The 26026-nt window shown below is 48.5% G+C and overlaps 1 protein-coding gene across 4 annotated transcripts in view; it reads right to left on the reverse strand.

The window, feature by feature from the left end:
* Positions 1 to 26026, reverse strand: part of DNM1L (dynamin 1L) — an 829340-nt gene that overhangs the window by 193250 nt on the left and 610064 nt on the right. For 2 of the 4 annotated variants that reach the window (XM_086952765.1, XM_086952764.1), the window contains one exon: positions 22521 to 22607. The exons of the other annotated variants lie outside the window; for them this stretch is intronic. In XM_086952765.1, coding sequence (XP_086808891.1) covers positions 22521 to 22607 — 87 coding nt within the window. The remainder of the gene's footprint in view (positions 1 to 22520; positions 22608 to 26026) is intronic. 4 annotated transcript variants of the gene reach the window in all.

Consider the following 26026-nt stretch of genomic DNA (forward strand, 5'->3'; position numbering starts at 1 on the left):
AACGCAGGCCTTGGATTGGCTCCGAATCCCAGAGAAGACAGTGTGTGTCTAATGAGGGGAGCTTTGCTTACATAGCAAATAAGATGTGATATCTTTATCTAAACGGCAGCAGGATGGTATGCCAATCTGAGAGGAGGAGGAGGGGAAGAGGGGAGACGGGAGGGGGAAATTGAGGAAAAGATAAATGGTGTAAAAAGGATAAGGAAAGACCTAAAGGGAAAGACAGAAATGGGGACCAGCTGGCAAGAAAATGGGAGGAGAGAGATATGGGGAAATGTTAGAGGTGGTAAGGAATAAGAAAAGTACTGTGACAGAGAATATATGCAGAGGGGCAAGGATTTAAGTAGGTGGAAATACTGATGGCGTGATAGGGAGAGATGCAAGGAAGGCGAATGAGAGAGTGAATGGCTAGAAATGGGCAACAAGACAGATAAAACTCCCCCTCTCGCCAGCCCTCTCTCCAGGTGGGGATACACCGGAAGGTGCGTACGGCAGAGATCTGACTGAAGCCTCAGAGGAGAAGAGGTGATCCGCTAGGCGCCAGCGCTCTTTGTCTGACCTGCCATTCTTTTCCATCCAAGTAAGGTGCCTCGTCACCAACGCGAGTGGTTCGAGGTCAACTCGGGTGGCTTCTAGACCTAAACAAATCACTGAATAAAACAAAGGCGAGACACAGCAAGGCAGTGGCATGAAAAACCCCACTCACATCGAGGGACATCCCGAGGGCATACAGTGCGGATGCCAAGTTCAAGTTCGGGCATTTGTATAGCGCACTACTCACGCAGAGGGTCTCAAGGCGCTAGGGAAGGGTTCGTTATTTGTCAAATAGCCAGGTTTTAAGTTCTTTTCTGAAGGAGATGTGGTTCCGAGTAAGGCGGAGGTGGGTGGGGAGGGAGTTCCAGGTCTTGGCAGCCAGGAAGGAGAAGGATCTGCCACCCATGGTGGATTTCCGGATGCGCGGGACTGCGGCGAGGGCTTGATTGGACGATCTTAGTTGGCGGGTGGGTTTGTAGAAGGACAGTCGAGTGTTGAGGCATTCGGGTCCTAGATTGTAGAGGGCCTTGTGTGCGTGGGTGAGAAGGCGGAAAGTAATTCTTTTGTTTACGGGAAGCCAGTGGAGGTCTTTCAGATGTCCGGTGATGTGACCTTGGCGAGGGATGTCTAATATGAGTCTCGCTGACGCGTTTTGGATGTGCTGGAGCTTTTTCTGTAATTTTGCTGTGATTCCGGCGTATAGTGTGTTACTGTTACAGTTTTTTCTTTTGTGCTTCCTCCTGATTTCTTCCTGTATTGCATGTTAGTGGGTGATAGAGCAGGGCCAAAGGGAGGGCTGTGCCTGAGTCACACCTCTGATGGCTTTTCATTTTTCATTCATATATCCCTATAGTGGATACATTCTATACCCTGCTCAACATTTTGTCATGCCTGGTGGAGGACTTCTGGAATACCAACCTGCCAAGAGAGGAGGTTACATGCATGGACAAAGCTCACCGGAAACAACTGAGGGTATCAAAGGGAAGTTAAAATGGATCAAGCACACCAGGAGCAAACCAAAGATAAAAGATCCTCGGTAGTGGCGACACAAGATCCCTTAGACATCTCAAACTCCAATATTAAGTCTCCAGTGCTAACTGTAGGTCAATTGACCAGCTCTTCGCCTCATCATCCAAGTTTAGTATATCACAAGCCCCTCACAAAAAGGGAAAAGAAAAGACTGAAGAAAAAAAGGAAAAGAAAAGATTGATGAAAAAAAAGAAAGATGCCTCTGGTATCTGGCAGGGGCACACTCCAGGGCAACTGTAAGTTTTTCCTATATTCCACAAGTCACAGCCTACAATATTTATTATCACGAAGAACACCAACGAGTTCGAATTCTTGGAGACTGACTTGCCAACCTCTCAAAAATCCTTACAGGAGACAGAGGTTGGGCCACTCATGCAGAAAAGGTAGGACAATCGAGGAGAAGAGCAGCTATTGCCAACCGGTTTTGGCAAATTGGATGCAGCAGCTCAAGACAGGAAGATGCCAAAGCTCCCTGAACCTATGGGATACAAATCTGTTTTTTCGAATCCTATTAGAGACAGGCAGCAACTGTTAGTCACCTTGACTCCGCCTTTGCTTCCTTTAGAAAATCATTCCCCTGTCCAGTTCGCAAATAGTCATGGGACACTAAAAACTCTGCGACTTGACGAGCCTGCTGGGAACCCAAGTGTTTGTTCCATTGTGCAAAATGTGATCTTTACTCCTCTATACACTTCGAGGTAGAAATTATATTTGGAATAGGGGGAATATCTTATTACTACTGCAACATATTCTGAACTTCAGTCAGCTACAGAGTGAGGATATAATAAGAGTCCAATTTGATATCTAATCTTAGCCTCAAACACTGAAGCGACATCGTTTCTTGGAAATCACCATTAACGGCGAGCCGAGAACTGAGTAAAATACCTTTTTGCTTAATGGGGCATTGAATTAAACAAAGAGCTTGAAAAGTACCCTCACATCTTGAACAACAAGTTGACGGGCAACCAGAGGTGCACCTCCAGCATTCTTTTTTTTTGTTGGGATAAATCTTTTTATTCAAATCGGTGCAAAACACCAAATAAGTTAGGTTGTGCATTGACACATATAAAACAACATTAGCATCACAGTTTACATTATCAAGAAGCATTTCCCCATGCCTTACCCGTTGTATGGGTAAAGTGAAGTTACATCCAGTGTAGTCCAAACATGTTACATCATTATAAAAGAAACAAGCATTTGCAATGCAATAGGCCTCGCATTAGGAAAGTGTGAGCTATTGGTATTGTAAATGACACATTTTTTAAATATGTGTTGGCTTTGAAAATATATAAATTAATAGCATTGTTATTCACAAAGCCAATAGCTTACACTTTCCTAATGCGAGTCCTATTGGCTATGGCAATGCTTGTTGGTAGCAAGCAAGGACAGTGCTGTTGTGGTGCTGAGAGATGATGTGGTTGGGCTGATTGATGTGGTGGTGTCCCCGAGTGATGTGGTGGTGTCCCCGAGTGATGTGGCGGTGTCTCCGAGTGATGTGGTGGTGTCCCCCGAGTGATGTGGCGGTGTCCCCCGAGTGATGTGGCGGTGTCCCCCGAGTGATGTGGCGGTGCCCGCGAGTGATGTGGCGGTGTCCCAGAGTGATGTGGCGGTGTCCCAGAGTGATGTGGCGGTGTCCCAGAGTGACGTGGCGGTGTCCCAGAGTGACGTGGCGGTGTCCCAGAGTGACGTGGCGGTGTCCCAGAGTGACGTGGCGGTGTCCCAGAGTGACGTGGCGGTGTCCCAGAGTGACGTGGCGGTGTCCCAGAGTGACGTGGCGGTGTCCCAGAGTGACGTGGCGGTGTCCCAGAGTGACGTGGCGGTGTCCCAGAGTGACGTGGCGGTGTCCCAGAGTGATGTGGCGGTGTCCCAGAGTGATGTGGCGGTGTTCCCAGAGTGATGTGGTGGTGTTCCCAGAGTGATGTGGCGGTGTCCCAGAGTGACTTGGCGGTGTCCCAGAGTGACGTGGCGGTGTCCCAGAGTGACGTGGCGGTGTCCCAGAGTGACGTGGCGGTGTCCCAGAGTGACGTGGCGGTGTCCCAGAGTGACGTGGCGGTGTCCCAGAGTGACGTGGCGGTGTCCCAGAGTGATGTGGCGGTGTCCCAGAGTGATGTGGCGGTGTCCCAGAGTGATGTGGCGGTGTTCCCAGAGTGATGTGGTGGTGTTCCCAGAGTGATGTGGCGGTGTCCCAGAGTGATGTGGCGGTGTCCTCGAGTGATGTGGTGGTGTCTCCGAGTGATGTGGTGGTGTCTCCGAGTGATGTGTTGGTGTCCCCGAGTGATGTGGTGGTGTCCCCGAGTGATGTGGTGGTGTCCCCGAGTGATGTGGTGGTGTCCCCGAGTGATGTGGTGGTGTCCCCGAGTGATGTGGTGGTGTCCTTGAGCGATGTGGTGGTGTCCCCGAGTGATGTGGTGGTGAAAGGTTGCTTTCATACTTAATAAATAAATGAGGGTCCACAACTTTCTGTATAAAAAACAAGTGATATCTTTTAAAGGGTGCCGATTTATAAAAGGGGGTTATGGAATTAAAACGTAAAAATTTGTTTCAGGATGCATCATCTCCGCTGTTCTGATAAGTCTTGAATGCAAACAGTTGCTGCGTGCACAAGTATTACGACCTCTGCAAATAACCTAATAAGTCCAGGCAGCCTGGTACCTTTCCAGCCTGTAGGAAGGAAAAGTGCTGCAAGCAAAGCGCCTACAACACGGCAAATAAGACGCATTGGATTTGAAAGTGTGAATTATTTGGGGCTTTAAGAATTTGGGCATGGGGGAACGAAGACATGAAAAGGAGGAAGGCAGACAGCTAGTTAGGGGCCTGGTGGAGCTGTTGTACAGAACTGAACTTCGCCATGGAAGAGAGGGGCTGGATCATGAAAGATCGTGTCTGCCAACAGCTGCAAGAGTACACTTTAACCCTTGCTGCTCAGAGCAAGAAAGGGAGAAAAGGAAGTTTGGCGAGCCGCGTGCCTTTCTTTTCTTCTGCGTGACTTGGTCAACTGAGTTTTTTCAATATTATATGGTTTTTTTAAGCAACTTGGCACGCTAGCAGAAGAAAAGAAAGGCGCGGACACCATTGTTGAAGATGACGTGCCGCGTGCTGCGCTGCTTAAAAAAAACAAGTGCTTGTGTTTTTAGCAGATACTCGTTAGTTTACAAGCAATTAACGAGGATCAGCTGAAAACAGAAGCGCTATTTAAAGAAAGACACAAGGTTTTCCCCCCATGTAGAGTTTTTATATTGGGCGCTGCATACCTTAACCGCGTCTTGGGGAAGTTCACATATCCTTCCTTTTGCTCCTACCCCTCGTCCATGGCCAAGTTGCGGGCCTCAAAGTGACGAAGGTGGGTGTTGGGCAGGAGCACTGTGTGCAACCGGAGTTGAGGTAGTGACTTTGTGTGCTGCAGCCCGCCGAGGCAGAGGTTGTGAGGGCTGCCCAATTCTTGAAAAAGACCCCCAAAAAATGCAAACACTATAAAGATGACACTGCGTCCAGTGAAGAAAAAAAAACAAGGGACACGAAAGGCATTGTTCAAGGAAGGATGAGGGTGGGAGGGGGAACAATGGCGCCCGCAGATTTCTTGAACGTGAGGCATACATGCAGCAGGGGAACGGGGGAAGCATATTTAAGTGAAAGCGCGGCATGGGGAGCTTTTAAAAAAAATACTTTAAGGTAAATATGGCGAGCCGCATATAAATAAAGCTGCGCTCGCCATGAAACTGAAAGTACAGGTAAAAAAATATAGGCATTTGACACCTAATTGATTAGTGAAGGAGACAGCTCGCTGGAGGTAGGCGAGACAGACAAGACCGAGAGGTGGGGATTAGTGAAGGAGACAACTCGAGCAAACTGTCCAGGGGATCGGCAGCGGCTGGTCTTATCACAAGGAGGATTAAAAAAACAAGCTCTCGGCATTGCTGTGGCGGGAGCACATTCCTTTGAAGTCTGATGGGGGGGAGCGGCAGCCTTTGAAGTCTGATGCGAGGCACAGACAAATGGTGGTTTGTGACGTGGCTGGTTTGTGCACGTGCATACATCACATGAACTGTGGCTAATCCCCCGTTTTGGCAGACTTTTCAGACTGCTTAAAGCAATGCTTTAGGTCGAGACCTAAAAAATCATGCAGTAAGTCCAGTAACATAATTGAGGCATTTAAGTACAACAATGATGTCTCAGCATTTTGCCATTAGGAAGTACCACCCCCCACACCCGCTGTATGAACATGTAAGTGAATTTACACGTTCTTGGACACCGGCCCCTCCCCCACATTTAAACTAATCTAGTCACAGATAACCCTGATCTGCATTCCATCATCCTCAAACGTCAGTCCATTTCTCAGAGCATCCCTGACCTTCGTACACCACCTTCTCTGCTAGCATACACCAGTCCATATCTTTTTCCAATCTAAAAACTGTGGCACTTGTTTTGCCCACCATAAGTGTCCAATGTTCCATTTGGCCACCATATTCTTTCCATACAATTCCAGTCTGTCTCTCCCAAAACATTGAGCAGACACCATTTAGCAGAGAGATCAATACTCTGGGTACATAGGTAACCCACACAGTGTATTACTGAGTTCCAAAAACATTGTATTAGTGGGCAATTCCACAGTGTATGATAGAAGTTACCAGGTTGTCCACATCCTCTTCTACAGCTTTCATCAACTGCGCTACCCATTTTGAACATGGTGTGTTATGTGTAGGAACGAAGCAAAACTTTTTTTTTGGAGGAGACGAAACCCTGCTCGAATAGCTAAGATTTCCATCCACTCTTCATCCTTTAGGCTTGCTAGGTCATGTGTCCACCTATCTCATAGGTATGTCAAAGTGTCAGGGTGCCGTTAATCAATTTACTGTATGTAAATGATATGACATGAACTAGTCTAGTAGTCTGTCTTCCAATTGAGAAGATTCAGGGAGACCCATGCCCTTTGGGAGGACTGCTCTATGTGCATGTTGTATTTTGTAGATATTGGTAGGGCTCAGAGGGGGGAGTTCGTATTCATGCCGCAAGACTGCGATAGGGATAACATTCCGTGGAGTCAATAGGTTGCCAACCCATGAGACCAATAGGGTTCCATTTGCCAAAACCCACTTGTGCTTTTAAGAAGCCCAATGTTTTCATATCCCAGAGGAGAATCATTTGTGTAATTTTGCTGTTCCAGCCCAGTGCCTTCGATGCCACATGCCCAAGGAGGACCACCACAGCTGCTGGGTTGTGGGTTTTGTGGTGTCAGCTAGTACTGTAGAGCTCATGAAGAAGTCCCCATGGCTGCATCCTCAGTCTGTCCAATTGGTACGTGGGCTCATCTGGAGGCTAAAAAACCCATCAGTTGAGAGTAGTCAGCTGTGCCACCCAATAATATTTCTGGAGATCAGGGAGGGTATCCGCCTGGCTCAGCATGCCATGTAGACGTTGCAGGATTAAAGAGGTACATCTGTGAGGCATAAAACCAGATTGGTGTGGTTGGACCAGTGTCGTAACTGTTTTTATGAAGCGTGGAGCGTGAAGCCAAGACTTTGGCAAGGATTTAACCTCCACATTGAGGAGCGATATTGATTGGCATGAGAAGCATTAACAGAGGGTTTGGCTGTTTTGTGGATAACTACAATGGGATCCAGCGTTGGGTATCTGGGAAGAGCACAGAGCTGATGACTATCCTTACACATACGAAGAAGGTAGGGAGCACTTTTTAAAGCCGTCAATTTACCTAAATCAATTGGCAAGTTATTGGGATCAAGGGCTTTACCAGAGTTTAGGTCATAGATTGCCTTCATAATTTCGGCCTCCGCTATTTCCTCATCAAGCCGTGCAGTAGGTGAGAGGCAATGGAAATGTATGCTGGGCATGAGTTATTTATATTCATGCGCCATGGCAGAATTCGCTGGTAAATATTGGCAAGATTAATCATTAGCAAAGGCGTTCGCGATGTCCTGCCTGTCCTCAATAGCATTCCCGTCCGTAGCTTTAATTTCCATTTACCACTGGCCTGCCTGGTCTCGCTTATCTAAACCATGCCAGGAGCTTTCCTGCTTTGTTGCCCTCCTCATACAGTCCATGTTGTGTGGCCCTGTTACTTGCTTTAGCTGCAACTATGGTCGCACCACTATATTCCTGTTGCTTAATTTGGAGGGCATAGTTAACATAATATACAAAGAGTGTCCACAGGTCTGTCAACAGAAAGACTACATTAGAAAGACCTAGAACACCAGAACATGTGCATAAATCGATCAGAAGGTCACCTTAAAGATAAGGATACCCATCAGTCACCCTTCGAAACGGCCCTAGTCATCATCTGGGCTTTCTTTACGACCTTACCATCGTGAATCATAAAAGATGATTTTTCGGACTAGATGAACACGTCCTGCATCCAATTATTTAGCTTGGGATCACTTCAAAGATGTTATGTGATGGTGTCAAATGATGGGTAAAAAATGAAAGAAATTTGCAGTGCGTTAAAAATATGTGTTACAATAAGTGAGTTAAAATTGAGTAAGTGAGAGAAACTTGAGTTTATTTTTATCGCTCAATTGCCCAAGAATAAAAACAGTGCAAAAAATTGCACTTTTAATAAATATCTGCTACTGTGGTTTCGTGGTCAACATGTTTCAGCAGACATCAGGACACTACTTATCTTCTGCCTTCGTCAGGACCTATATCAATAATTGCTACTGCAATAGAGCAGTTCAAATGTGAATTACATGTGAAAAATAAAATGACTGCAATGAATCATTTCATCTGGACTCCTAGGTGTCTGGTCACTACTCCTGTATGTGGATTTTGTAGCCACTAATTCGCAGGAGGGTAAGGCCTCACCTCAGCTGCGGCTCAGGTAGAAGCACCGCTCTCTCCGTCGGTACTCCAAGCAGTCTACCAAGCCGACTCCCCGAGAAAATCATCTTTTATGATTCACAATGGTAAGGTCGTAAAGAAAGCCCAGATGAGGACTAGGGCGGTATCGAATTGTAACTGATGGGTATCCTTATCTTTAAGGTGACCTTCTGATCGATTTATGCACATGTTCTGTTGGTCTATGTCTTTCTAAGGTAGTCTTTCTGTTGACAGACCCGTGGACACTCTTTGTATATTATGTTTATCATTGGGGGCTGTGTCCATGCCAGGTCTCTAAACATGCCCTAGGACCCTCCCCTATCGGTTTGTGTTTCTTGGGCATAGTTAACATCCACACTCAGTCAATCAAGTAAAGTACTCTCTGACTCCCTCATTTTGTTTTCAAATTGTTTAAGTTTATCTTACTAGTAAAGAGAGGCCTTGCCACTTAATGACATTTTTCTAAGCCTCCCATAATGTCTGGGTGGAGTCAACAGAGTTTTCGTTGTCAGAGAAATATTGTTCTGTCATCATTAGAAGACTCTCCCTGATAAGGGGAATTTTAAGCTTCAGTGTTTTGTTACGAGGAGTTGAGTCTCTGTGTAGTGCAAATTCCACCCACACTGGGGAGTTGTCTGATCTCTCTCATGGAAGTAAGTGGGCTCCTGAGAAATATTGTATTTGATAAGTGAGGATGACAAAATAATCAATAGGCGAGAGGCTGCCATGTGCTCCCAGATGACAAGTACTGTTGGGCCATTGGGTTAAGTACTCACCATATGTCAGTCAGGCCCATGGCGGTAAGGAACTCTGCTGGTGGGTTGCAGGAAAAGTTCACCACTCTGTGGGGCCATCAGTCTTGTCGGTCACATATAGGTGCATTAAAATCGTACCCTATAAATAATTTACCCTCTGGCATTTGGAGGAGCGGGATACTCTGGTCTGAGAATGTGAGGTCCTGCAGGTGGGGTGGGACGTAAAACGAAAATATGTAGACACTAGTCCTCTCCCAGTTCCGGGTAAGAGCCACGTATCTACCATGGGCATCAGGCAAGATCTGTTGAACTATTAGTGGGACTGACTTCTGTACCAAAATGCCCACTCCCCTGAAGGCAGTGGTATATCCGGCACTGGCGACTAATTTGTAACTTCAACGATCTAGGGAACAATAGGTTGTCCCCCCTGTGAGAAGTTGGCCTGGTATATGATGTTCACTATTCTAGTGAGCACCTTGCACCAGTCCAAACAACCCTTATGGTGATGGTTGTAAAGTCAACCTTCTAGACCAGCTATCCTAGGGGTAGCATGACAGAGCAGTCTTAGGCTAAACTCAAGAGGGCATGTGAAGCCAGCTGTTTTACCATATGCAATCCCTTTAATACCAAATGAAAGGACACCACACAGGATATATATTCAAAATGTATATGTATTTATTTCTAAAGAAATCCCCTGAACTCTTTATGAGCACAGAAGCACAAGCGCATAACAAGTAACTTAATATAACATACAAACGTTGCACAATTATGGATAGGGCCGGGTGGCCCGCTAAACCATATATTAAAAAAGTGGTAGAAGTACCACGTCACGAACAATGGTAAGGCCTAGGGCCTTGGGAATCGCTGGGCTACACTGGACTAACAAGGGTTAGGGAGCAGGAGGCCCACGGGATGCCACTTAACCACTTGAAACTAGGACACTAGGAGTGTAAACCTTTACAGGAGCACCGTAGTACTCGCGTTACCTAACCCACAGGAAGCGGGTGGATAGGTCCCAAAGTGTGTCGGGTTTCGTCGTGGAGATCTATGGAGCCTTGGAAAAAAGATGCTGCAGGCGGCCAGAAGAGAAGAGTCCGGGTGGATCCAAGGGTGGATCGAAGATGTAGAGAACCTGAAAGCAGAAGGGACAGAGTCTGGGTCACTAGCCAGTGACCAGGATGGAACCAGGTGATGTCGTGTTGCAATCAGGTGCTGATGGGAAGCTTGTCTCTGCAGCCACGTGTACCAGGAGGCTTCGACGATGACCAGGAGGCAGGCACGGACTGTCCCACGAAGGCTCTCGCTGTCGGCGGGGTCGGCTTCAGGATTTGAGTCAACAAGCCTTAGCAAAGGTAACCCACGCAGGATGCGATGTAGGCTTCTTACTCAGACCGATTCAGAAAAGGGGGTGGTGATGGACAGAGTATCTGAATTAAACAGAACACTCGTACCCAGTCAACAGATCAGGGCTTGATCCATCACCATTTTTTAGCTCACTGCACCATCCCAGCTCAGAACCTGGGTACATGCAAATTAGTCTGTCCCTGGCCCAGAGCATCATGGGAAGAGGGCAGACCAAACTACCAAGCCAATTCCTTAACTGGAAAGGAAACAAGCTTCCGGGGACCGGTTTCTGGCATTACAGCCGTCTTCGGCCCAGCTTGCTTGAATCCTGATGGTGCAGTGAGCAAGGGACTCATGTCTGAGCATACCCTTCCACGCTTGTGGTGGACAAAACGATTCAGAAAAGGGGGTGGTGATGGACAGAGTATCTGAATTAAACAGAACACTCGTACCCAGTCAACAGATCAGGGCTTGATCCATCACCGTTTTTTTTAGCTCACTGCACCATCCCAGCTCAGAACCTGGCTACAAGCATATTAGTCTGTCCCTGGCCCAGTGCATCATGGTAACAGGGCAGACCAAACTACCAAGCCAATTCCTTAACTGGAAAGGAAACAAGCTTCCGGGGACCGGTTTCTGGCATTACAACCATCTTCGGCCCGGCTTGCTTGAATCCTGATGGTGCAGTGAGCAAGGGACTCATGTCTGAGCATACCCTTCCACGCTTGTGGTGGACAAAACGATTCATAAAAGGGGTGGTGACGGCCAGAGTATCTGAATTAAACAGAACACTCGTACCCAGTCAACAGATCAGGGCTTGATCCATCACCTTTTTTTAGCTCACTGCACCATCCCATCTCAGAACCTGGCTACATGCGTGGAAGGGTATGCTCAGATGTGAGTCCCTTTCTCACTGCACCATCAGGATTCAAGCAAGTCGGCCGAAGACGGCTGTAATGCCAGAAACCGGTCCCCGGAAGCTTGTCTCCTTCCCAGTATAAGAATTGGCTTGGTAGTTTGGTCTGCCCTGTTCCCATGATGCACTAGGCCAGGGACAGACTAATTTGCATGTAGCCAGGTTCTGAGCTGGGATGGTGCAGTGAGCTAAAAAACGGTGATGGATCAAACCCTGATCTGTTGACTGGGTACGAGTGTTCTGTTTAATTCAGATACTCTGTCCATCACCACCCCCTTTTCTGAATCTTACTCAGACCAGCAAGGTCTGAGAGGCTGCTTCTTTTGAGGGAAGCAAGGGCCAGTCTGGAGCAACCAGACCAGCGGTGTAGTTTCAAAGAATCGTCGCCAAGATGGCCACTAGCCAACGGGCAAGTGACCGGGCAGACGCGTCGAGCAGGAAAATGCAAAAGGGCCCCACGCAGAACTCGTGGAGTGTGCAGGGTTGATCTTTGGTGCAGATGCTGCTCGGGGATGGGGCTGGGGCTTCTCAATCCCCAATGCACAGCTTCGAGGAGGCCTCGGGGGCTGCACAGTTAGCAGGTCGCAGACTTTTCAAGATGGTCGGTCCCACGTCTCTCGTCGCCTCCACGGGTCTCAGCTTTGTAGGGACTGTGGATCGGGCTGTTGGATGTCTGGGAATCCAGTTCTTGTCAGGCTCTGGGCTCGGGCGGCGGCAAAGCAAGTCGTCGATCGCTGGATGGTGCCTGCTTGTGCAGGGTGGTCACTCCTTGACCACAAGGGAGATTCTTCAGTCATCTTCTTCCAAAGTAGAGTGATGAAGGTCCAGAGTTTCGTTTCAAAGTTTCAGTCAGGATAATCTAAAGTCCTGTGACTAAGCTCCTACCTATATACGAATCTTAGGGGCTGGATTACCTGCTAGGTCCCTCCTATGGGTGGGACCAGGGAAGGGGGCGGTTACACCTTTCCCTTTGTCCAGTTTTGCGCCAGAGCTGGGGCTGGAGTGCCCCAGCACCGGTTTGAACTGGCCTATGCATGAGACACCTTGTGTGCCCCAGGCAGTGTCTCAATCCTTTCAGCCCTCCCTGTCCCAATACACAAAGTCCTGTCTGGGGTGGTGCTATCACCTCCCAAGGCAGGAAACCTATTGTCCAAGCCTCCCTCGCTGGAAGGACTCCCAGCAGCAGGAGGTCAGACTTTTGTCTGTGGCAGCAGCATCCATTTTGTGATGCTGAGGCTCTGGTTAACTTTAACCGGGAATTGTAGGAACAACATGTCTTCTCCCTCTATAAGGGTGGAATGCTACCCCCGGCGCCAGGACTGGCGAGGGGGTAGTATTCCAAATCGTATGACACCTTACTCGACTTGTTTTGATAAAGCCAAACCATAGTTAGCATTTAACCAGGAGGTTCATAATGCACTTAAGAGTATATGGTATGGCAATATCCTAGAACAGCTATAAGGACATGGTTCCGAAAGCTGCAGACAGGCTCAGCACAGTTGTACCACCACGGCAGATTCACAAATTAAAATACATTGAAATTACTTTAGCGCTACTTTTAGATTACATTGATTGCTCGGGGTGATATGCCTTGATATCACACCGTGGAGCCAACAATACAAAGGTAAGTAAGACACTTTTGGGATTAAAGCAAAGCTACTTTGGTTCCCGTACAAAAGTCAGTTCAACACAGAACATTTTAGGAGAAAATTCATAACATGGGTTCCTATGGGAGGAAAGAATGTTATTAGTTTGCAGGTGAGTAAATGACCTGCAGGAATAGCTTTTTGGGGGTAGGCCCAAGGCCTCCCAAGGTTCAAGTTGGCACTCCAAGTACACCACCTTCAGCCCTAGGGCAGCAGAGTGCAGGGGCTCAATATTAGCCAAAGGGGCTATGGGGCCTTCGGTCAGGGGCTGCTTATGAGTAGGCCACTTGGTTGTGGGACCAAAGCTCCTGGGTATGGGATCTTCACAGGAGGGGGCCAACAATCAGCACAGGAGCTGCATCTCTAGTGCCACAAAGGCAGTCGGATGCAGAGTGCCAAGAAGACAGCAGGAGCCCTGTGGATTCCAATGGAGATCTCTGCTTTGGAAGAAAATCTGCAGGTTCGGGCAAGGAGATTTCCTGAGGGCGACAACCGGCCATGTGCGTGTCGGTATTAGCTTGGCCCATGTAACTAGAGTACTAGCTTCAGCTGAAGGTGCAAAAAGAGGAGTTTAGTTTAGCTAGGGAGAATGCAATCCCAGCAGATTTCCTTACTGTGTGTTTTATCTGAAGACTGGACTTGCCAGGATCTGAAAACCATATAACTCGAAAGTTACCTTGTCCGCGAGATGGTTAGACTTCTTAACTTCTATCAGAGCTTTGCTATATTCTTATACCTCCCAAAGGTCATTACTCCACCTGGAGTTTGGTCTAACTATGCAAGATCTCAAATGCAAGGTGTCCTTTCTTAAATATTAGTATTTGTTACAGAAAGCCAGACAGTGCATTCTGAAGAGTGCCTTGCAAGAGGTTTCTCCAAGTCAGACAATCCTTGGTCACAGTATCTAAATCAGGTGACCATAGACTTAAAATTGGAGGCAGACACTTTAGCCTCCGTTTAATACCGTTTTCAGGTGTAAAATTCATCCTGACGTAACAGGACCGGTCTCAATCGAGGAAAGCACACCTTAACTGGGTCCAGGCTTACAGTCAAATCGCAAAATCTTATGATGGAAAGGGAATGCAATCCTATTTGAAAGCTGCATTCAGCAGGGAAATGAGACTCAAAATTCTCAGTGCAAGACTGATGGTCTTACCAAGCAACGAATTCCGCACCAGTTGGAGTTCGGTTTATAGGATCGGCCCTTGTAGATTTTGCAACTACAAGACCTAGACTATGCTTCATGTACTTTGCTGCTGCCTGGCATTTCTTCAGGTATGACACACTTCATTGAAGCCCTTCTTTTTAAAATCTGGGAAATCAACCTGCAATGATGCTTGGAACTTTTGTCTGACAACTGATCTTCCGATGAACTTGGCCTGCTTTGGCAAATGTAGGGATTTAATTTCCATAACTCGTTGAGTGCAGGCTGCAGGATCATCTTGATCAAGGTCGCATTAAGTATTGTATACTTCAATGATTTTACTTGCTTTTTAACAACACTTGCTTGCAGTATGTGAAATTCTGGGCATTCTATTATGCTTTATTAAGGTATTGACGCACAAGTTACTACTTGTGTAACAATATATCTGTAAGAGACATTAGTTAGTGATAGATTCCTTACCTTAGAATATCCCCAGGCGTCAGACTGGATCCGGAAACTTTTGCGTAGCAGTACCCTTGCGCGTCGGTAGGCGTCGTCTGCGGCTCCGCGTCCGTCGTGGGCGCCGTGATGACGTCATCGGAGTACTTAGATGCCGCCTCCGCGTGCTGACGTCTGTACTTAGACACAGCTTTTCCGCGCCAGAAGCGCAGAGCCATGCCAAAAAACCAACACTGGTGCCAAGAAACTAGGGCCCTGAAAGGGGATGACCTTAACCCTAGATATCGGTCCGCAGAACGGGGAGGATGGGTGGGTCGGTAAGGAATCTATCACTAACTAATGTCTCTTACAGATATATTGTTACACAAGTAGTAACTTGTGCATCTGAAAGAGACACGTTAGTGATAGATTCCTTACCTTAGAATAGATACCCCAGCAATACCAACCCCGTGTAGGTGGGTCTGCGAACCAATAATCACACCAGAAAGTTCTGGAGGACGGAACGGCCAAAGTAGCCATCGCACCGGACTTGACTGTCCAGGCAATAGTGTCTTGCAAACGTGTGCAGCGAGGCCCACGTAGCCGCCTGGCAAATGTCCTGCAAGGGCACACCTCGGCCCAAGGCAGTTGTAGTGGCTGTGGCTCGAGTGGAATGAGCCCTTAGCCCAACAGGGGGTTCCTTCTTAGCCAAAGAGTAACACGCCTGGATGCACAAGATAATCCACCGGGAGATGGTCCGCTTGTGCACTGCTCAGATAAAATGAGAGCGCACGTTTTGGGTCCAGACGGTGGAGCCTCTCCTCCTCTCTCGAGGGGTGCGGAGGCGGAAAGAAGGTGGGCAACGTGATGGATTGCCCAATGTGAAAGGCCGTGACTACCTTGGGTAGGAAGGAGGGCCTAGTCCGTAACACAACCTTGTCCGGATGGACTGAAAGGAAAGGAGGCTTACAAGATAGAGCCTGGAGCTCACTCACTCTCCTGGCAGAGGTGATGGCTACCAGGAAGGCAGTCTTCAAAGAAAGAAGGCGAAGAGGACAGTTGTGAAGTGGCTCAAAAGGAGCGCACATCAGAAACGTAAGGACCAGGTTCAAGTCCCACTGAGGCATCACGAAGGGAACAGGAGTGATGCCCTTCAGGAATCGATTAACGATAGGGGACTTGAACAAAGAAGGTTGGTCAGGCAGCCTCAGAAAGGCTGAAAGAGCTGAAAGATAGCCCTTGACAGTGCCCAGAGCAGAGCCCTGCTGGGCAAGAGAGAGAAGAAAGAGGAGAACCTCAGAAAGAGGGGCATTGAGGGGATCCACAGCCTTTGCTGTGCACCATGCCACAAATCTGTTCCACCTGCAGGCGTATACCGACTTTGTGGAGGGACGCCTGGCTGCCAGAATAATGTTGCAAACTTCAGGAGATAAGTCAAATGGCCTCAACTGTCGCCGCTCAATCTCCAAGCATGGAGGTGGAGACTGGACAGGTTCGGGTGGAGGACCGTCTCCTGCTGCTGCGACAGAAGGTCCTCCTGAAGAGGCAGACCAACCGGGGGATCGACTGACATACTGAGTAGCTCGGGATACCAGTACCTTCGTGCCCAGTCCGGAGCCACAAGGATGACTTGTGCCCGGTCGTGCTTGATCTTCTTCAGCACTCTGGGCAGAAGTGGTATAGGCGGAAAGGCAGACAATAGACCGCAGCTCCACTCGCGACGAAAAGCGTCTCTGAGCGAGTGCCGCCTTGGAAATTCCAACGCGCAGAACTGATGACATTGCGCGTTCTCTTCGGTGGCGAATAGATCTAGCCAAGGCTCTCCCCACTGCTGAAAGAGGCCTTGCGCCACGTCCGAGTTCAGACGCCATTCGTGATCCATCGAGCACCGTCGGCTGAGTTTGTCCGCCCTGACGTTCAGAGAACATGCCAGGTGTTGAACCATCAGAGACACGCCCTGATGTTCCAGCCATTGCCAGAGGCGCAGAGCCTCCTGGCAGAGGATCCACGACCCCACTCCGCCCTGTTTGTTGCAGTACCACATGGCGGTGGTGTTGTCCGTGAACACCTGCACTACACTCCCTCGGACAGACGGGAGGAATGCCTTCAGTGCTAGACGAATCGCCCGCAGCTCCAACAGGTTGATATGGAACCGGGACTCCGCCGGAGACCAGAGGCCTCTGATCTCCGCCTCTCCCAAGTGGAGATGCGTCCGTCACAACTACGTGCTCTGGTTGGGGAAGGGAGAGGGATCTGCCGTTGACCCAATCGCGGTCCGTGAGCCACCACTGCAGCTGACTCGCAGTGCCCTCCGAGATCAGGACATGGTCGGACAGGTTGCCCTAATGCTGGGCCCACTTAAAAACTTCAGGTCCCACTGCAGATCCCGCATCCGCCACAGTGCGTGATGCACCAGAAGGATGCAGGAGGCCATCAGCCCCAGAAGCCGCAGCTTCAACCTGACCGAAACTTGGGATAAAGGCCGGAAGATCGGAATCAGAGCCTGTATATCCCGAACCCGCTGTTCGGGCGGGTAAACCCAAAACTGCGCCGATTCGAGAACCGCTCCGATGAAAAGGAGCTTCTGAGAGGGGCACAGGTGTGACTTCGGCACATTGATGGAAAATCCCAGCTGGTGCAGGAGATCCGCCGTAGTCTGGAGGTGGCTGACGACTGTCTGGGGCGAGCCCGCTTTCAACAACCAGTCGTCGAGGTAGGGGAAGACTGAGACCCCCAACCTGCGCAGATGAGCTGCGACCACCGCCATCACCTTCGTGAACACCTGTGGGGCGCTTGTAAGGCCGAAGGGGAGCACGGTAAACTGAAAGTGCTCGTGGCCTACCGTGAACCGCAGGTAACGCCGGTGGGCCGGCAGGACGGGGATGTGGAAATACGTGTCCTGCAAGTCCAACGCTACCATCCAGTCTCCTGGGTCTAGGGCAGCTAAGACCTGAGCCAGAGTCAGCATTTTGAACTTCTCCTTCCGGAGGAAGCCGTTGACGTTCCTCAGATCCAAGATAGGGCGTAGGCCTCCTTTGCCCTTCTTGGGTACCAGAAAGTAGTGGGAGTAGCAACCACGTCCTACTTCTGGCCCAGGAACGAGCTTGATGGCCCCCTTGGCCAAGAGGGCCGAAACTTCCTCCTGCAGGAGCCGCAAGTGATCCCCCGATACGCAGTGGTGTTGCGGTGGCATGGCTTGAGGAGTCGTCTCGAAGGGGAGGGAGTAGCCCCTCCGGTCGATCTGCAGCACCCACCTGTCCGAAGTGACAGTGCGCCAGTGAGAGTGGTGATGGCGAACCCTGCCTCCCACTGGCGTCACATGGGCCGAAAAGCACGGACTAGGAGGGTTTAGAGGTGGATGCCGCGGGGGCAGGTGTGGACTGACTTCGCCTGTTTCCCCGACCGCATCCGCGGCGGTTTCCACGGCCGCCGCCGCGCTGGACGACAGTCTGCGGCGAGTGGCTGGCGGCACGTGTGGGGACGCCCCTGCCCTGGCTACGAAAGGAGCGAAAGGCACCCGGTTGCTGATGCAGAGCCGAGAGGCCCAAGGACTTGGCCGTAGCCCTGGAGTCCTTAAAGCACTCAAGCGCGTGGTCTGCCTTGTCGCCAAAGAGGCGACGGCCATCTAACGGCATGTCCATCAGAGTGTTCTGGACATCTGCCGAAAAATTGGCGGACCTCAGCCAGGCGTGGCGTCTCACCGCCACTGTCGTAGCCATCGCTCTGCTTAGCGAGTCTGTAGTATCCAGCCCACACCTGATGGAGTACTTGGCTGCATCCCGGCCCTCCACAAGGGCTTGGCCGAGTTTGGCCTGTACCTCCAACGGGCACTCTGGCAGCACTTCCACCACCGTCTCCCACAGAGAGTGGGTGTAGCGGCCCAAGAGGCATGCGGTGTTGGAAGACCGCAGTCCCAAACTAAGGGAGGAGAATATCTTCTTCCCATAATTCTCGTACCTCTTGGATTCCCTGTCCGTCGGGGCCGTCGGGAATGCGGTCTGGGAATTAGAGGCCTGGATAACCAGACTCTCGGGGTGGGATGGGAGGACATGAAACATGGGTCGCCCGGAGCCGGGCAGTGGCGTCTGGCCACGTTCCTATCTACGGGCGAACCCATAGCGGGCCTGGACCAAGTGCCCAAAAGACCGTCAGTCAAGGCCTCATTAAAAGGCAGCAGAGGCTCAGATGAGCATGACTGCGGTTTAAGACCTCTGTGAGGAGGTTAGTCCTCACGGCCGCGACGGGGAGCTCAAGGCCCAAGGCCTTGGCAGCCCTCGTCAACACCACACCATAGGTAGCTCCCTCCTCCGAAGCCACGGTAGGAGGAGAGACAAATCCAGTGTCTGGAAAGGTGTCCAGGCCACTGGCCTCCCCAAGGTCTCCTGCCCAGTCCATGTTAGACTGACACTCCTTGGTCAGAGGGTCCTCAGACCCCTCCCAATCCTCCTCATCACCCATCTCCTGAGATTCAGGGTTGTAATTGAATGAGGTCGGTTCATAGAAGTGGAAATCTCCAGACGGCGTCGGGTACGGCCCGAGGACGGCACCGGGGGTGACACTAGACGGACCGACGCCGGGGGGGGGGGGGGGTTCGTAAGGTCCACCGGTGACGATCCAGAGCCCGAGGAAGGCCCAGCGGCGTCCTGCGGCGCCGGGCCGAAGGCGCCTGCGGCGTCGTGCCGCTGTTCCCTGCGGCCTGCGGTGTCGGGATCGTGGGGCCCTGCGGCGCCGGGCCCGAAGGCACCGGCAACGTCGGGGCCGAAGCACCCAACGGCGTCGGGGTCAAAGCCCCCGACCCACTAGGGCCCCCAGACGGGTTTGCTGGGCCCAGAGGCGCCGCGGAACCAGTCAGAGGAGAAAGGGACCTCATGGCCATGAGGAAACGCTCAATCTCCTCCGTCGTCGCGTTCAGCCCAGGGACCGGAGGGTATGGGGCCGGACGCGACGCCTGCGACTCCCGAGGAGCCGCGTGGGCGGTGTCACCCGAACCCCCGGCCCCATCGCGCGAGCGTCGGGGGGAGTCAGAAGAGCGATGATGCCTCTTCGACTTCTTGTGTTTCTTACCTGACAACTTGGACCCGGAGGAGTGGTGCCGACTCCCGGAGCTGTGACGGCTCCGTCCCCGCGACCTGTCCCTCGACCTCCCGTGGGACCGGGACCTCCCGTGGGACCGGGACCTCCCGTGGGACCGGGACCTCCCGTGGGACCGGGACCCCCCGTGGGACCGGGACCCCCCGTGGGACCGGGACCTCCCGTGGGACCGGGACCTCATGCGGCGCGGGGCCGACTGCCGGAGTTCGAGCCGCCTGCGGGACCTCTCCCGCCTGGCTTTCCTCGAAAGGGCACGACAGTCTGGGTAGGCCTCGTCGTCATGGTCGACGCCCAAACACGTCAGGCACAGGCGGTGGGGGTCCGTGACCGACATGGTGCGGTCGCACTCGTCGCAATGCTTGAAGCCGGGCATCCATACGGCACCGTCGGAGTCGTGAAGACTTCGAAAAGGATCAAAATGATCACCAAAAAGTTAGTCAAAAATTGACTAGGGTAACTGCTCTTTCCAGATCTGCGCTGGCTGGCGCGGAAAAAAGAACTGACGTCAGCACGCGGAGGCGGCGTCTAAGTACTCTGACGACGTCATCACGGCGCCCACGACGCCGACGACGGACGCGGAGCCGCAGACGACGCCTACCGACGCGCAAGTTTACTGCTACGCAAAAGTTTCCGGATCCAGTATGACGCCTGGGGATATTCTAAGGTAAGGAATCTATCACTAACGTGTCTCTTTCAGATTGCCTTGTGCAACAAGACTGTTTGTTGGTTATTTTATTATTCTTTTATGAATACGTACCAATTTGAATTAATCAACACAGTAATGATTGTCATGGTCTCTGGTACACCAGTATTAATGGCCAAGTTTAGTTTTTTAAAGTGCTTAATTTTAGTGACTAAGTGTTGCAACATCTTCGAAGACACAGGCCCAGGTACCCACTGTAAAAAAGACACAATTAGGATCGGAGAAAGAAACTGCTTTTACAAATGAGAATACAGCCACTCTTCAGCACGGATATAACTCGTTATTCTTTGGTAACGTGGGTCTAGCAGAAGTTATGTAGAGAATTTTTTTCAATCATCGGAATGGTGTGAGCTTCCTAAAATGGCGCAGAGAAGGGTAGGCAGGCCATGCATGAGTTACTCAGACTTTTTGGAAAAGGGTAGTTGCAGTGGAGCTCTTTCAGAGTCTCCTCTTCACATTTCTATTGAGAAAAAAATGCTATAAATAGGGTATTGGGTCAAAGGAACTTCCTAAGCTTGAAAGGTTGAAGACCTTTAACTAGCTGAAAAAAAGAGTAGTAGGTAGAAGTCGAAACAACTTGGTTAGAACTTGGAAAATTCACTGCAACTGTGCCGGCTATGTAGTGCTTGAGACCCTCATTTTTTAAGAGATCCAGAGGGAGGTAGATACATTTTCCTGGGACTCTGGCTACAAGTGTGAGGGCATAAGCTACTTTGCAGCTGTACAGCCAGAAACCAGACGCCAGAGGTCCTTGGACATCAGCAGTTTCTGCTCATAGATCGACCATGAACTGTACCCTTCTAGGTGATAGTCCAAGAGCAAGGAGGCGCAGGGATAAAACTCAATAAAGCTACTATAGCATCAGCCATGATGGTTTTGCCGCTGGCCTGATGAAGCAGAACCCAGACTAGAACATCATCTTCTCTTCTTGTCTGCAGTCAAACAATCTCCTTGTCCATAAGATAAAACAAAGCTTTTCACTTCAGGGTAGCTACCACAACCTCCATGGACTGAGCTCAGGGATTCCATGACAAAGACTTGACTGCCCTTGGCGTCCTGGTACTACTTTTACGAAGACTTTAATATCACAGGCTCAGAGAAAGGATTGTTTCAAAACATCTGAGCTTGATTGACTACCAGGAGCTCCATGGCCATGGCTGGTCTTGTGGCAGGTGTGGTGCTGGAGAGCAGTGAGACCCCCCTAGGCATAAAAGCCCCCATCATCTGGTGAGCATTTTTGTTGCACTGGACATCGCCCCCAGATTTGGCCCAGACAGCATTACAGACAGGTTGTATGTATATTCTCTTTGTTTGTCTATTATGGTCTCAGTATCAGAGTCCAGGTCTGTGTCTGGCTCTCCAAAGTGAGCCATTTTGGGGGAGGGAGCTCAGAAAGCAGGCTCGCATAAATCACCACCTGGTGCAACTGTCCATAAAGGGCTGAGGGATGGCTGCACTTGGAGAAATGACTAACAGGACCTGGAACACGTGAACAAATAACCAAACTGGGTTTCAAATCTGTAAGTTTAGGCACATTTCATCCAAGACAGCAGCAGATCAAAAGTGGAGACTTCAACTCGCTCATAAGAATCTCATGGGTGTTAACAGCACTTATATGGATCACACATCACTTGATTCTGGACTCACCATGTTGCCACATGGCACCCAATTAGCAAGGCCCTTAACTGTATCCTATCTGGCAGAGGGAGATATGTTTTACATTAGAACTGTAGGAAGAAATATCTATTAGAAACATCTTAGTAAAGTTCAATCACATTTCCATTTGCTTTTGGTGACTTCACTGTGTAGATTGCACATGCAGAAAACAGTATGTAACAACAATGCTAACTGACATGCGTGTCCTTCGAATTCCCCGTCAGGTGCTGGAAATCTTAACTGCAGTTCTCTTTCAGGTCATGGGTGCTCATGCAACAAAATAAAAGCTGCGAAAAACAAGACAACACATGCACCGACTAAACACTGAAAACAAAAATGAACGGTAAAAACATTCATATTGGACTACGTTCCCTGCAGACCTGTACCACACATAGGAAAAGGACATGCAGAGCTTGTATCAAGCGGCAGGACAGACCTTGCCATCAGACTCGGCAGAAGCAGCAGTAGTAGTAGTAGAAGGCTCCTGGGAGGTAGGTACCAAAGCCCCTGATGCTTTAGAAGACTAAAAAAGCAAAAGATGCATACAATGTCAAGAGAGGATTCTGCATACTACACGCAATACATCTAAGAATCTCTCTGCACTAGCTGATATTATGAGCACAAAGTATTTAATCATACGAAAATACAAATTACCCGTTGTTGGCCGCTTCAGTTCGAGTGAGGTATGTGAGCAGAAAAAATATGAAGCATTACCACCCAAAAATGGTTTTAAAATAAAAGGGTAAAAAGGTGAATACATTCCTTACTGCCACTTGTATTCAAGAGGAGAAACTGTTTAAATAGCTCACAAATGTAAGAGGCCAAAGTGCTACATAGAGCGTGCTCTCCAAATGTAGAATCCTTGAAATACATATCGACAAATACTGACGGGTGGCTTCAGGTTGGCCTGGAAATAGAGCGAATAATGGAAATAAATGTATGAGTGAAGCGCCAACAAAGTAGGACACATGTATAATATGTGATTGAAAAGAGATCTTCCAGCCATTAGCTAGATAACCAAAATTACCAACTCTTGATCTGAGGTCTAATATTTTTCACACACCTGTTCTGAACTGTATTACTAGGATCCATTCTAATATAACAAGGATAACCTGCAGAAGTGGTGATTGCCTGATTGTGTGATGAACCAATAAAATGAGAATATATTAACTGTTCACAACTTTGACTTCTGGAGAGACTGGCCCTCAAGCACAGGGGTGCAAACATATTGACGGACTGGAACTGTGATATTAGATGGATGGTGCACTCAGGTACTTGACATCAGAGGAATGATTTAACCATTGAATAATCCAACATTTAATGAGAAATATTACAAATCTCAAACAAAGGTCGCAGATGAATAAATTCCCGTTGAATAGGGAAGCAACACACGGATTCTGGTGCTGTCCGTGGCATTTTTTTTATTACTGGATAAATTGTATACGTATCAGCAGGTTTAAACTCCTGATATTCCCAACAAAACTCATAATTCAGATACTTAAAGTAACATGAGATACAGAACTTGCATATAAAAATCTATCGGCAAACTCGTAATGACCACCTAAATGACAAGTGGGTGATGAGCAGGTGCGGAGGCTCAAGAAAGTCCCATGTGCTGTGGGAATAAATGTGGGAATTTGTTTTTCGGAAATATGTCAGGAGGCTGGTGTACGTAAGAGACAAACATCGGAATATATTGAGATGGAACAATGGGCAGACAAAGGCAAACAAGAATGTTGACGTACTGGAAAACTACAGAATGACATTCTTAGGAAATAGTGGTCACATGCCTACCGGCTAGTTTACTGAGTGAACAGAGAAGAGAGACAGACATAATGATGGAATTGAGCTTAGGAAAATACATAGTTGATTTACTGAGTGATCAGATACAACAAGTGGCTTCTATGGAGATAACAGTGTAAAATATGCTGGAGGAATGCAAAGAGAAGCAAGCAGCTTTAAATGGAGTTCGGACATAGTATAGGTCCTATGTCAAGGTAAGAGACCTCACCCACACACACACGTACATACTGGCGTAAGTAAAGGAGTAGAGGGTGGCATGGACTGAAAAAAGTAGGGCCTACAAGTTAAAACAAAGTTATTTCAAACACGTATACAGATGCATTGAAGGAGTGATTTCAGGCCAGCCCATGACAAGGGCAAGTTAAGGAAGAAATGAAGATTGGATTTTGACAAGTTAACGCAGGGGCAGGAGGGAGGATGATAAATTAATTTAAAGGATCAGAAAGTTAACCTTAAAGCTGTAGAATAAAAATGAAAATCAGAGTAGACACACAAGAGGTAAGGGTACTATTGTAGGAAAAAATAGAATGCTACGGGTGAGCAAGGGAGCGGGTAAAGTTCACCAGTCTTGGAAATAAAGACTTAAAAATAATTTACTATGGAGAAACAGAAGTCTGACAAAGGCAAACAAGTATTGGGACAAAGGAGCTCAAAGAGGTATATGCACACAACAATAGTTCTCCAAAATGGTTATACGTTTTTGAGGTGCTTCTATAGCAAAATCCCTGGCCAGAGGGAAGTGTTCTGAACACTAAGATGTATTACTGCTCTGCTTTTCAACGTTATCGGACAATATCCAATTTGGCTGTCAGCTTAGGTTTATTACATTTAAAAACTGGGATTGCCACCTAACTTTGAAAAATTGTAGGCAAAACTATTATTGCAAATGCATCGTGGATTTTGTTCGCATTTATACCAAAAGTGCAAGGAACACAAACTTTAATCATTCAAATAACAGCTTGGCGGACTACAGTAATGATAATGTATTTAAATGAATGGCGTTACACATTATATACAACCATGAAACAAGAACAGTAATGTATTGCATGTAACACCATTTGCATATGTTTGAGATTTGAGGCATCTGAATCGGTTACTTTATTAAGGCCAGTTGATCCAGCCATTTAATTAACTGGATGAATGGCACCTTTCCTGCATGTGTCCTGCTTACTCAGACTTTAGTTTGTTGAATAATAAAAAAAGTAAAGAGATGCGTCTCTGAGGAATTCTGTAAAGAATAGGAAGAAGAACCACACAATACATTTATTGGTAAATTACATTTCAACCATTAACGTGGACTAGAATAGCAGGCTGAGAACAACCACATGGATACCAGCAAGGGGAAACTCACCTTTGCCTAAAGATCAGCTCTCCTTTCACTGGTAAATAGAACCTTGATAGCAACAGCAGAATAAAAGATACAAGCTATTTGACATGATGGAGAAGACAGCTCCACCATTAGCTAGATAACCAATTGTACCAACTTTTGATCTGATGTCTATTACTCCACATATCAGGACTGACCTGTGTTGTTTAAGTTCTATTCTACCTTCAGGTTCCATTCTATCATCAGACTAAATTGCTCTACATGGCCCGAGGTCAGGAGGAGACACAAAATGTGCCACAGATAATATCGGACTTCTCATCACATAATGACGAGAACCACCAGCCAAAGTGCACCACGCACATTTAACTATTTCTTATACACGACTCTGCAGACTGCATCTCAATCCACTTCAAATAAAACTAAATGATGATGGCTTTGCTACATTTTATGAGTCACAGTATATCACACCCAACACAACTTATTCACAGAAAAAATAAGCTTACGGTTCCAGCTAACTTGATAAAGAACTTTTTACAGCTATTGTTCCACAGCACTGACAGGTGGTGCCACCGGACCTTACCACCTCCGTGATGGTACAGATTATATATAAGCCACCATTTACAAAGGACAGTGACGGGAGCCAATTAAAAAATGGGTGGAAAGTTGGCGGAGCTTCATGCGCATACACTGAATGCAGCAAACCAGCAAACACATGAATGCAGAACAATGTGTGTGTATGTGTGAGATGTCATCAGTGATGTCATGAGTGATGTCACTGACCATGTCATGAGTGATGTAATATGTGACGTCAT

The sequence above is a fragment of the Lissotriton vulgaris genome, chromosome 1_2 (assembly GCF_964263255.1).
Source record: "Lissotriton vulgaris chromosome 1_2, aLisVul1.2, whole genome shotgun sequence".
In the NCBI taxonomy this organism is placed as follows: domain Eukaryota; kingdom Metazoa; phylum Chordata; class Amphibia; order Caudata; family Salamandridae; genus Lissotriton; species Lissotriton vulgaris.